General features: G+C 42.0%; 1 protein-coding gene across 2 annotated transcripts in view; it reads left to right on the top strand.

The window, feature by feature from the left end:
• The window catches only part of CENPP (centromere protein P), a 116941-nt gene that overhangs the window by 102939 nt on the left and 569 nt on the right, over positions 1 to 13433 (top strand). For both annotated transcript variants that reach the window (XM_052679248.1, XM_052679249.1), the window contains exons 7-8: positions 12231 to 12310; positions 13271 to 13362. In XM_052679248.1, the coding sequence (XP_052535208.1) occupies positions 12231 to 12310; positions 13271 to 13362 (172 nt within the window). The remainder of the gene's footprint in view (positions 1 to 12230; positions 12311 to 13270; positions 13363 to 13433) is intronic.

Genomic DNA, 13433 nt, shown 5'->3' with positions numbered 1-13433 from the left:
GTTTCTATCTGGCAAAGATGTTTTTGCTGCTGATAAGGAGCACAGGCTGTACCTCACTTCTGGCTTGAGGATTTGCCTACGTATGGGTTGTACTGTAATGACTGCTTTTGTCTGTTACAGAGTATTTTGTAGGTCTGGTTGCATTTATGCAGCTTTGTTTGCCTGCTTTCTGGCAAGTGTTTTGGTAGTGGAGGAAGATACAGTAGGTACTAATAGCCTTTAAGAGAAGCAGCCAACTGAAGATTGAGGCTGATGTGTTTTACCCATTGCCTTTAACTGTGATCTGTGAGTAAATGCAGTGGGGCTGTCAATATTTCGTAATCTGAAGCCTATTCCCGGTGGAGTTTTGATGCAAAGTGTCCACCAAGCTTTACTAATATGACTGTAAAACACTGAATGTTGTAGTAAACATAAATATTAACTATATTCCTGTGTTTCAAATAATATAATGTTATTTTTCAGGTTTGGATTCTGGCATCTCCTTTCATGCTGAATAGTGATGTTTCAGCAGTTTTCATTTGCAGACTTGTAGTTTTCCAAAACATTCAGCTTTGCAGTCAAGTGTGTCTTCTGCATGGTTAAAATAGCACCAGGATCTTCCTTTGGGTGTTGGCTTTTTCATGCACCAGTATTCAGTATTGGTGCTTATCAATATATTTGAGGTTTCTCTTTTTTTTTTTTTCCAAAGGTGATCACATCTTTAAGCACAAAAGGCAAATGTTTTCTCTTGTTCTTGCCGTAGTTCATACAATGACATCTCTGACTTCTATATGAAATACATTTCCCTAATATTTTCAGATGTTGCAAGATGTTTTTGTTCTGGGAGAGCCCATGATATTGTCAGTATCATTCTGATATATTTGAAGTCCTCTTTTCAGTTCTGGGTCCTCAGTAATACTTGGAGTTTAAGAGATTCTCTTCTGTTTATTTCTTTCATAAAATAGTTGGCCTTCTTTTCTACTGGAAGCTGGGAATGGAGAATTCAGAAGGATCCAAAATAGGATTTGAAAGGTCACAGCAACTGAAACAGTTGTTAAATTTCTGGCAGACAGACATAAGCCTATGGGGCTTTCATTCACATCCTGCTATTGCTTCTTCAGTGCAGCCCTTTTTACAATCCCATGCATACCTTTCCCAGAACCAAAGAGACAACGCTTCTTCTATGCCATTTAGGTAAAGACTGAACTAAAATGAAGATACAGAAGTCTATCTTTCAAATATAGAATATTAGAAAGATTTTATCTGTGTATAAATACTGTAAATAGATTTTTAGGATTCACTAAAATTGTGAATATGTAGTTATTAGAATGACCTTTCCCTATTTGCTTGCAATGATTTACTTTCCATTTACTTGATCAGGCTAGGTTACTCTTGCCTAGTATAGGTAGAATGGCAAGGAAAGTGTTGATATAGAACACTGGACGTTTCTCTGACAGGTAACACATTTCCTTAATAAGCTTCTTTTCTAAATTATTGCCATCTTGCATCAAAGTGAAATAATATCAAATATACGTGGATATTACAGATAAACATGCCATGAGCTTTCACCTGATGGGCAGACAGCAGGGTTCCTGCCGCTGGTTTCTTACACTGCTTGCTTGTTGCCTGAGGCATTTTCACATCTGTTGGGTTGAATATTAACCAGAAAATAATAACAGGATGCCTCACCACTGCGTGACTGTCTCAGGAAGGAGAGGTAAACTGAGGAGACAAGTATTTTGGAGCTTTGTAGTTAAAATGGAGGGTTTATTGGCAGCTGGAAAGAGAAAACACCGAGGAAAATAATGCAGTTTGCTTGCGGTTTCCTTTTAAATCTAAGAAGTAGTTGTCATTGCCTGCTGATTCATGTTTTCTCCATTACAAGCAGTGGAACCAAGTGATTTGTTTGGGTTAATTAGCGGAAAATGGCAAAAATTACTTGTACAGTAATTCTGTTATGAGCTACCAGCGAGAGTTTGAGGGGAAGAATGAAAAGCATATATATATGTTTGTGTGTGTGTGAAGAGCTAACTTTTATTTGATTTTTTAATATAGCATTGATATTTTTAATGATTATGTAATTTCTTGACATATGCAATTTCACAGCAAACATAATTGAGGATTGAGTGTAAGCTGAAAGCACCTTGTGAAGTAATTACTTGTGTTTGCTTTATGATGAGAGCAGCAGTCGTAGCCCCATTTGTGCAGACTGGGAGCTGCTATTTCCTGGAACTCCAGCAATGTTCCCCCCTGTGTTCTCTTACAGAACAGGTTGGGCTAAAAACAAACAAAACTGTAATTTCTACAGAACGTGCTGTTGTGGAGGAATGCATCTGTGTTGTGTAGCAACTTGCCTCGTTGAAGCAGAACTTTAGTGTTGGAACTCTTTCAAAGCTCAGACAGACTTTTCCAGTTCACCTGTTTTACTGTAATTTCTGCCTCCTCTTTGCCATACACTCTTTGCATTCTCTTTCCTTTATTATCTGGAAGACTGGTGAAATGACTGGAGCAGTTATTTTTGAGATCCTTGCTGAATCTGTCTCTGAAATGTCTTCATGACATAAGGTAGGTGGCAGAAACCTGCAGCTGAGGGATGCTCTCCCTGCAACAGATGATCACTTATGGCAGTGCATCCCCTCTGCAGGGGCTGCAGGCCTTGCTGTACCCTCTGGGTCAGTGCTGGCACAGCTCAGGGCTTTTTGCTTCAAAACCAGTGGTTTTTTCTTCTGGAAAATGGCAACCTCATCAGCCAACAATTTCAGGACTGGGATACTGTTTATTGCAATAGCAGGAGCCTCAGAAGTTATGTTGTAGTCTTAGCCAAAAATGTATCACTTAACTCCCATAGATACCGGGCTCTTTCTTCATCAAGGTGCTTTATTTCTTGGCACCATGGGTTAGGAAGCTGTTTGGTACAGAAGCTGTGCAGTTTTTGACGCACTAGTACTTGCCTCCAACCAGTTCCAATGCTCCAGCAGCTCTCCAACTGTTCTTTTATCCTGCTTGCTCACTTTACAACAGCTGTTTGCCCGAAATAGTCAGTGTCAGGAGATGAAATCTTTGGTGGCAACATTATTCATTCTTGCTTCAGTGCTGTGATGCACTGTCTGCAGATTGTTTTGCTGCTACTGATTTTGTGGCTGGGCCATTAGTCACAATGAGGAAACAATCCTTTTTTTCCATGCCTTCTCCTTTCTGGTCAGATATGCTGCAGCTGCCCAAGCAACTGCTGGCAGATGTGGGGCTGTCGGTAGCTGCTGGAAGGAAAGTGGGGGCAGGAAGGACAGGCCCGGATTAAGTGGCCCAGGATACTTGTCTTATGAAACTGTGTTCCAAAACAGGAACAGAAAAACAGAAATAACCTGACAGAATTATCTGTTCCACCAGCTGAAACGAGCTAATTCAACCCTAACCAAGAAGTAAGACATCTTCTCCCACGGCTTGAAAGATCCTAGATGCTCTGAAGAAGCTTCTAATGAATCAGCAGTTCTATTTTATTGTCTTTACCTGCACTTCTTTCCTTGAATGCTGTGCCACTGGTGCAGCATCCTCTGTTATGGGCCCCAAGTGACATCAGGCTGCTGCTACTGAATGCACGTTGTGAGCTGGGACTGACTTGAGAGATTTGGGTTTTCCTGTATGCATTCAACCTAGCCACAGCCTCTCTAATCAGAGTTCCGATCGATGTGATTATTATGGGATGCAAAAGCATTGTTTTTTTTACTCTTTCAAATCTGATGAATTGCATAACAATGTTGGAGGCTGGCTCACTTAGGTTTGTTTCAAGTCAAATACATATAGTATATTTTTGTGTGGGGCTGTTTAACTTAACTGCTATTTTCCTCAGCTTCTGTGAAGACTTTTGAAAAACACAGCAATGTATTCCACCCAGCAGATCAAAGTGATCCTGCCTTGGTATATTATTACTTGTAATATTAGTAAGGCACGGTGATCCAAATATGATGAGCATAGGAGCCAAAGGAGTTTGCTGTGCTGTGGTAGTTTCAGCCTGGTAGTAGCACAGGTTGAAGGCAACCCATGTGAGTTTAACTGCCCAGGTGGCTGAAATGCTTTCATTGCTCCTTTTCCTTTCAAGAGGGGATTTGAAAAGATTGAGTTCTCTAAAGCTAACTTGAAATAATTTGCAATAGTGCTAAGGTTATTTTTAATTAATAAGCATTAACCAGCTTTGATTAAAGCAAGCCATATTTTAGCCCAGCAGTTCTTGGAACAGATCCGTCATTTAAAAATCAGAAGATTTCTTTAAACCATCCCTTCGGAGGGTTAGAGAGCTCTGAAGGGGTGCAGGATGTTGGATTTTTGTTTGTCTTTTGTTCTGTAAAGTTCTTACTGAAAATTTCTTAAGCCATTGTGTCTGACAGATTCCTCTAAACCTGAGTATTGTATATTTAAAAATAATTTTAAATCAGCTAAAATCTTCAGCAGGTTTGTCTGCATTTTATTCCTATTTCGGCGAGGGAAGATGAGCAGAGCTCCCTCTGTGTGGGAACTAGAGCAGCCAAGAGAAAACCTGGGATTGAAATAAACTCAAATATTTTTTCTGTCTCTCTGCCTTCCAGTCTGTAAAGTCAACATCTATACTTTCATCTTACAGGATGAAAAAAATCATAAATAGAGTTAAGTGTTCCCCTGCATCAAAGAACTGGTACTTTTCGTACTGATTCAATGCCTCTATCTGCCACAATGCCCCAATGTGTTCTATGTATCTCACTTTTTGTGGAAACTTCAAGAAAATTTCAGAATTGCTGGACATGCATTAGCTGACTCCAAGCAGTGCCCTGCTGCATGCTGTGCATTGACAGCATCACTCTTGTGTGCAGCGTGACACTGGCCAAGGAATTTGGGATGAATGCACACAGGGAACAGAAGCTGCTTGTGCTTCCTCAGACACACTGAACAGGAACAAAGAGACAGTATGAGCAGCGTAGACTTCTACAAGAACAAGATTTATTGTTGCTGGCAGTTGTTTGAAATATTTCTGCAATGCCAGCCGTTTATATTCACACAGAATTGCCTCAGAGCTGCACTGATGGTGAATGAGTTACGCGGCAGCTCGTGCTGGTGTTACCACCAGCTTTGTTCTGCAGCAGTGCCTAGCAATAGTGCAAATATTTACACACACATCAGAGGGCATTCCTGCTGACTGCAGCTTTGGCACTGAAAAACCAAATAAGGTGTGTTCTAAGTACAGTTTTGCCTGGCAACTGCAAGTGCTTTCTTGTAGTGGGTTTGCTAAGGAATTAGCATCGCTGCCCCAAAAATTCTTCTGTAGTTGACAATAGAAAATGCTTAACTTCAAATCATCCTTGCTCTGAGAGGTTTAGCCTGTGGAGTCCTATGGAGTTGCTGAGTAAATGGTGTTACGGTGCTCGGATGTAATGATAGCTCCTCATTATGCTTTCTGGCTCTTTCTCTGTGATGTGTTTTGTAGCTCCAATTTGATGAGTTAATCATTTTTAACTGGTCTGTTATTGAGTTGGCCACATTATACCTTTACACGTACAGTAATTGTCAAAATATTAAATGCTTTTGAGTACCAAAAATCTCCTCCTGACTGTGCTTGTATCTTCTCAAGTCTATTTCACTCTTGACTATGCTAAGAATGTGTTTAGTAAACTGAGGTTTGGATTTTTTTAAATCCAGCTGTCCAAAGCACGTGTTTGGACATATGAGAAAAGAATTCAGTGTATGATGTGTTATGAGAATAGATCACTCCTACATATCTGTATGTTTAAGCACTGATCTGGTCCTTATGACAGCTAGACAAATGAGGGCTATTGTACTGCATGCATTAGGGAATGCTGTGGACATGGATATCATCTGGGTGGAACTGAAAAATGATCATGTTTTGATTCAAGTACCTATCACACAAAAGTTCTCATCTGTATTTGTGGAAATGCAGATTCACCTTCAATCCTGTTGCCCGGAGGAGGTGGCAGTACAGCTAGTGCATAAGGTACCCTAAGAAATGGAGGAGCTGGCTACCGACTGACCCAGATCCTCTCTGTTCACTGTAAGTGATGAGAGGTTGACCTCTTAAACACTTTCTATCCCTCTCAGAGAAATGAAAAGTGGTATTTTAGGTGTTTCAAATGGGACATAAGCATTCGTACTTGCGGAGACAAACGTTTGCCCACAAAGCAGTGAACAGCCCTTAGGGCTCTTTCAAAAAGGCCCTTCTCTGAGTTTTATCCTGCTTGCTCCTTCATCAGGACATCTAATACCTTTCCTATCACTGGACTATCAGTTGGCAGTAATAAGGACTAATGATAACTGAAGTTTGTTAGAACATTTAACATCTTCCGTGTGCCATCCTTCTTGCTTTTAGTTTCTCTCTGCACAGCCTGTATTACAAAGGCAACTTGATGGAAGGATGGAAGTGGTAGTGCCACAGAGCAACTGGTAATATATACTTGAGTATGTTGTATGTATTGGCTAATGAAATAAAAACCCTCCTATCACAGATGTGTTTACATTAGAAGAGCATATCTTAAAGAACTCAGTTACTGTACCAACGTGCAACTGTTCTTTTAATAGCAAAAGTGGAGTTCATCAATTACCAGTAGTTGAAGGCAGGCTCTTGTCCTTGCTGCAGTCAGAACGAAAGAACTGCAACAGTAAATACCAAGCAGAAACTGAATACTTTGTCTGGAAACTTTCTTTAGTCAAGCTGTGAAGGCAGTCGCTGCCCAACGCTGTGCTTATTGAGATGAACTGGATGCTTTGGGTTATGTCCCATGATTTTTTATTTTTATTTTTTTTTTAAAGCATCAGGGTTCTTGGAGAAAAGCTCACAGAGCTCTAGAGCCAAGACACTAACTAAATTCAGATGCTTTTATTTATGTAATGCTTAAAATGTGCTGTCTGGACTAGCTCGTTCTTGTGCAGTTTACATTATCAAGTTGGGCTACTCTCGATAATCAGCATCTCTGTGGTATGTCAGATCCAAGCTGTGTTATCCTTGCATTAAGGCATCAAAAGGCTTACAGAGAACCTGTAGCATCTTTCACAAAGAAAAATATTTAAGATCTATAGCGTAACTTGCTTTCCTTATACGGGAAGAAGACACAAACATGGCTTTATTTCTCTTCCATAAATGCCTTTCTTCTAGTCTGCATCTTTTGGACTATTGAATAACTGTGGGTCATTTTTTTTTCTTCCCAGACTCGTTCTTAGCACTGCTTTGTAGTATGGCATCATTGCTCCTTTCTTGCAACCTTTTTGGTCTCTATAATGTCTTTGACTTATTAACTCTTTTACTAATTTAGACGCATCTGCTGCCTTTTGTACTGTGCCTCACATTGAGTTAATCATCAAAGAGCACTGAGTTAGCCACAGCAGTGGAGTGGGGGGGAGGTGGGGGTCAAAATACAGTATAATAAATGGTGACTAATTGACAGCTGCTGCTTGTTATGTGCACCACACTACCTTGCAGAAGGTACTGCATTGCTTTAACCTTAGATCAGCTGGCACAAAAACATTGTGGCTATGTTACAATGTCTGGGTGCTTTTCTGATGTGTGCATACATATATATATATGCATACCAGCATATATATGCATACCAGCAGTGAGTTTGTGTTACAGGTGTACCAGCCTCTGTGGTCCTTGGGGCAGGCAATAAGGAGAAGAATTCAGCTGACTTCAGTTATTCAGACTTCTGGCGAACAGCAGCACAGAAATGTGTGTAAAATTAAACAGGAATGGTAAAATTATTGGAAGGGAAACTGCTTTTCATTTGAGGAGAACGGTGACAAACTGAGTCATTGACTGCAGAAATCACAGTTGAATCAAGTATGAAAAATAATGTTATGGAAATGGGCAGAAGGAAAATAAACGGCAACGGAAATAGAGTGGCGGCCAACTGCAATCAACTGAAGGCTAAAAACAAAGCAAAGAAACTTCCTTGTCCGTTTGCTTTTGCCACACAGGCTTAGGGCTGCTGCTGAGAGAGACCTCCCAGGCCCAGGGCGTTAGGCACTACTCTGGAGCGCTGACCTAAGCTCACAAGGTTGCTGTGTGCTCGGACAGTGAGCCTTAGCCAAGGGATCTGCAGCTCCGGCCTGCTGGAAAAATACAGCTCTGAAACTACTGGACACAGGGCAGTTCTCATGCTGTACATGTCTGTGCAGCAGCACGTCCTGGTAAACTTCTGCAAAGATATTCCCTGTCAGCAGTGCAATCCATAATGCTGTTCTCTGACCGTCCCCCCAGGTTACCCTGTCCTCGCTTTCCTCTGCTATGAAGGAAACATGCATGTTATGGCATCGCTTCAGGCTGGCTTTAGTCTTTAGTCTGACAGAAGGCAAACGGGTTGCTGTGCTGTGGATAACATGATGGTGACACAGAACTTCTGTGCACGTTTCTGTGCAGCTGTTCCTTGGTTCTGAGCACGCTGGAGGTTCTGTGTCGCTCACAGACCCCAGCAGGGCTGTTTTACTCAAGGAAAATGTTTAGTTAGGCAGCAACTGTGTTTGTCCTGAGATGGAATGGCAAGCGGTGAAGTTTCACCAATCCATTTGCAACTTGCAAACTGTTCATTTGCAGTGTATTTTGGTTGTAAGGGAAGAGTTGTTGTCTTTTCCTGGTTTCAGTTCCCTTAATTACACAAAATGAAACACCGTGTCACAACTTTTAAGGTCTGTTCTGCTTTCAACTCCCAAGTCTTTGTACTTTGGTCCCTGACTTCGGCTCTTTCAAAACTCTACAATTTCATTTTTATTGTTTCAAACACAGATTTTGCCAAAGTTTTTCTCAAGCAGTGGTAATAACTCATTTTCATAGCTGTAATTTACTGCATATTCTGATTGCTACAAATTGGTATTTAAGCTTATCCAAAAAGTATGCTGTAGTCTTTCTAAATATGGGATGAAAATTGACCTCTGACGTTCTAACCATTTCTGTAGTTCTGTTTTAACTGAAATTTACTTAAACACACCATTTAGCTCCTTTAAAAAACAAAAACAATTGCCATTCTTTGCTCTAATTTAAATCACTGTGCTCAGTAGCACGACTTACTTACAAGTCTTTGTATACAGCTCTTCTTACAGAATTTGAAGTGAGTGGTCAGCCTGAAGTGTTGTTCCACCTATGAGCAGAGTGGGACGTTTTCTTTGTTGATGGTCTGGAAGGAAGTTTGCCTGCCTTGAGATAGCTGCTGCCCTGCCAGATCTGCAGTGCATTCCTAGCCAGGCCTCGTAAGCTAAACATATTGCAACTGTTTTCTTAGAAGAGTTTTCAATGCAGTTTTCAACAGTTTTTAAAGTATTTTAAGAACACAGATTACAAGTTTACTTGCCCTGCTGGCTGTGTGCGAGTGTGTGCATGCAACATCTTTTGTGAGAGAGGGGAGATGGTGTGCTCAGTCATAATGGCTGTGCCTTCAGGATTGGAAGCTGTTTCTGTTTTAGGCACAAAGTTCCCATAGGATTCCCTGCTTGGAATCCTGAAGGGTCTGGGAAAACCGTTTCTGCCCAGAAGTAATAATAGCACGGGCTTTTATTTTTTGATCATGAACTGGCATTTAAAAGTCATCTGGGGAAAGATGCTTCTTGATTGAAGACAGGCTTTGTTTCATGCAGCTGTAGCTGATCTTTCCCATCTGGTATCGCAGTACTTGGAGTGACATCTCCAGCTGAATGGGGTTTGTAGGGGTGACATTCCCAGGAGACCTGTGAGCAGATGGGGTTATTCTGCTGTGCTGCTCGCCTCTTGTCCCCAGGGGAACGCCTGGAAGAGTGGTAGAGGCTCAGCAGGGAACTGATAATCAGGTCAGCTGATAATTCAGAACCTACCAAGTGTATTCTGAACTGTGGTGACATAAGGACTTGTTGCAGCTCTTTCACACTGTGTGCCTAATGCTTCCACTTACGTGCCAGGTGTCCATGTACTAACTGGGCGATATAGGCACCATGTTTTGAACGTGGCATCTGAAAGGTAGATGGTGTTGCTGTTTCCTGCCTCCTACACCCTCAGTGTTAAACACTGCTCACTTCATTTGGGCAGTTCAAGTTCCCACTGCTGCCCATTGTCATCCTGAGCCGCCATCCCAGCGTAGGAACCCAGCCTTGCACAGCTCCTGGCGACATATTGCCAAGTACTGCTCCAAAGCCTGCTGTCACTTCAGGTTCAGAATGTAACACAACTGAAAAAGAGAAGTGGATGTTCCTATCTGGGCTTTTTTCCGTGTTTGGTGGATTGCTAAAATATGATCTTTCCTGCTAAGAAGCTGGATCTTATCCTGAATCCTGTGAGCTTCACACAAGATCAGATTCTCACAGCGTTCAGTCTGATTGCCAAAGCTCTTGCATTTATTAAGGCACAGAATAACTGCTTCCTGTGTGCAGAACTCACCTTTCCCACGTACCAGGAAGCTGTTACACAACTGAAAACTGTACTTTGTGCTCTGGTTTCTGTACAACATAAAATTGTTTCTCTGCTCTGTGCTGTGACACCACCTGGAGTGTTGTGTCCTGATGGGAGTCCTCAGCACAGGAGAGATGTGGGCCTGTTGGAGAGTGAGTGTCCAGAGGGCACAAATGACCCCAGGGATGGAGCACCTCCCTATGAGGGCAGGCTGAGAGCTGAGGCTGTGCAGCACGGAGAAGGGGAGGCTGCAGGGAGACACTTCAGTATCTAAAGGGGATGTAAAAATAGACAGACTCCTTAGAAGGTCTGACAGGACAATTTTATGGTTTTTATGATGATATGATAAAATACCAGCAGTAAAAGGGTCGATTATGGCAGCTGCAGAGGTACTCATTCACAAACTACCACTTCCTCAATATTCTTTACTGAGAAAGAAGGCCTGAAAAACTTCTGGCATCAGAGGAGCACAATTCCACAAACAGTAAAGCTGGAGATATCACTGTGCTGCTAGGCTCGTGTCCTGAGAGCAGGCACGTTTTTGTGCTATAGCTACTACGCACTTTGTTTCCCTTTATACATCTTTGTTTCCAGACTGTGGCCTTTATCCACATTTTAAATACAGCACTGGATACTTCAAAAACTTAAATTGGCAAATTCCATGTGTTTTATGTCATCTGGCATTCTGCACAAACCCCCTTCAGTTTGTCATAAATTCCTAAAACAGAGCAAGGTCACATCTGGTAGCAATTTCAGTTTGCCAGATGAGGCATAATCCTATAAAACCAAACTCATTCTCTCCAGTGCCTTTCAGAGATGAGCCCTCCTGCTCCTTTTCCTAAGACATAACGCTTGCCCTGTGAGCTCTGCAGAATGACTTAGGCTGGCAGGCTGTTCACACTTCATATGAACTGCAGCGTTTGGAACACAGGTTGGTATAAAGGACATGAGGCAGTCCAAGCAAGTAAGCGTGCTGAAGTCTCCAGGATACCAAGCTGTGTCTGGATTCTTTCCCTTTGCAATAGCATGTCCCTGCAGGATGCAGTCACAGGCGTTCCTCCTCAGTGTTTGGATGCAGATGGATCTGCCCTTGCTCTGACTAAACTCCTCTTCCTTCATAGCACCCAAACAACGCACACGTAGCTGCTAGTCTGCTTCTCTTATGTGCTGTAAGAATACTTGCAGCAAAAGTTACGTTCAAGGTAATTCAAGATATTACTGAAGACAAAACTATTAAGAGCCGTAACAAAAAGATGGGATGGCTGCTCACTGACTCTTAGCACACTGTAGAAGCTGTAAGCAGCCCCGTTTCCCACCGAAATGGACGTTCAGCAGCTGTCATTGGTGTTTTATCACTTTCTGCTGGCCCACCATATTTGGAAAAGCAGTTACATTGAGATCTCATTGCCTTTGCTGTGTTAAGCTTTCAGAGCACTACATGGAGATGCTGATCCTGTTCCTCTAAAGGAACATCAATTGTGTCAAAGCAAAGTTAGCTAACTCACAAAGGTTTAGGTTGTGATTTCTTTTAATCTTTTTTTTGTGAAATGAGGCTGTATTACAATGCATTACTAAGGAAATTAACAGAACCTACCCATGCTGTCATGCTTCTGTACCTCTTGCACGAGGACTTCCCAGACCTTTGTGAACAGGCCTGCCTTTTTCTCTGAGGTGACCGAATTAAATGTCCCAAAGTCATACTTAAAGAAGAATAATCGTTAAAAATTCTGATGGTATTTGTGATTACTGTTAAAAATGTAAATGTATTAGCTAGCAGCATGTTGCAGCTGGACAGATCTCTCTGGAAGGCTTCTTGTCTGCTCCCGTGTCACCAAATTTATGCCTGTTTGAATGTGTTTACTTACAGGCCAAATATCCCAACATCGTAATCCTTCCAGAAGGACAGGAGGGAGATCACATCATTCTAAGGAACCGTCAGCTTCCTGGGTAAGGCAATAAGAGGGATTTTGTGTTGTTTCTAAGCAAAAGGGACAGATTTTACTTACCACAGAGGGGTGACTTAAGCACAGTAATGATTTCCAATAGTCCTGCTTCAGAATTAAGATACTCTTTGCTTTGCAGTAACTTCTCTAAACACAGAGATGGGGTGATGCCTGTTACAGTTCAACGTTATCATGGCACACTGAAAACTATCAGAGGTAGAGAGGGGAAAAAAATAAGAAATGCCTGTAGATGCTGCTTCTGTGTGGTCCTGGTAGGTAAGCCAGCTGCAAGGCCACCTTGAGTACCTGCTCCTGCATTTTAAGGAAAACAGCATGTTTTGGAAGCTCATTTCCTAACAAGTGATCTGAATTCCAAGTTTAGTAATGTGAGACACATCTTCCCTCCCGTGCATCAGAAAATATGTCAAGTTCAAAGAGATTCATTTCATCTTGCCCTTCCTCTGCTGTTTGTTTGGGCTTCCTGGGCACAGCTGCATTTATTGCTGTGTGTGATCCTAAAAAGGCCAAAACCTCTGCAAGGGTGGATCTCACCCCCAGCCCAGAACATCACGCTCGTTACGGAAATGCTTGTGAAGTTGTTCTGTTGTTTTCATGCTGCATCTAAAACAGCTGACCTGGAGTTGCAGAGAAATCTCTCTTCGCTCTGCATAGCGCCATTACCGCTGTGCTACAGAAACTTACAATTTATGAGACAAATACAAGAGCGGGAGGGGGAAGAAAATGTGGTGAGGTTGAAAAGTTGTATGTACCTGGAAATGAGTAACCTCTCATCAGTATTTATTGGTTTTCCTTGGCTCAAAAATGGAAGTATTTCTGATTCCCAAAAACAAAGATGTGAGAGTTGCATCATGTGAGTGAACTTTGTGCTCTTGAACGTTTTCTGCTTTGAAGAAACGAAGCCGGTTGCCTGGTTAGCATCTAACTTTCCTCTGGCTGTGTGCAGGTTTGAGTTAATGATTGTTTGGAAGATGCTCATCAGTGAAGAAGGGACAACTACACCTGTTCTGGACCTCCTGCCCAAAGTACCAGAGCAAGGTAACACCGCTCCTTGCAGAGGCCATTTCTGAGCTTTTAAGAATGCCACCCTCCCCCCCCCCCCCCCTTTT

Source organism: Tympanuchus pallidicinctus, unplaced genomic scaffold (assembly GCF_026119805.1).
Source record: "Tympanuchus pallidicinctus isolate F22 unplaced genomic scaffold, pur_lepc_1.0 scaffold17, whole genome shotgun sequence".
In the NCBI taxonomy this organism is placed as follows: Eukaryota; Metazoa; Chordata; class Aves; order Galliformes; family Phasianidae; genus Tympanuchus; species Tympanuchus pallidicinctus.
Note: the sequence above shows the minus strand (reverse complement) of the source record. Positions and strands in the feature narration are given on the sequence as shown.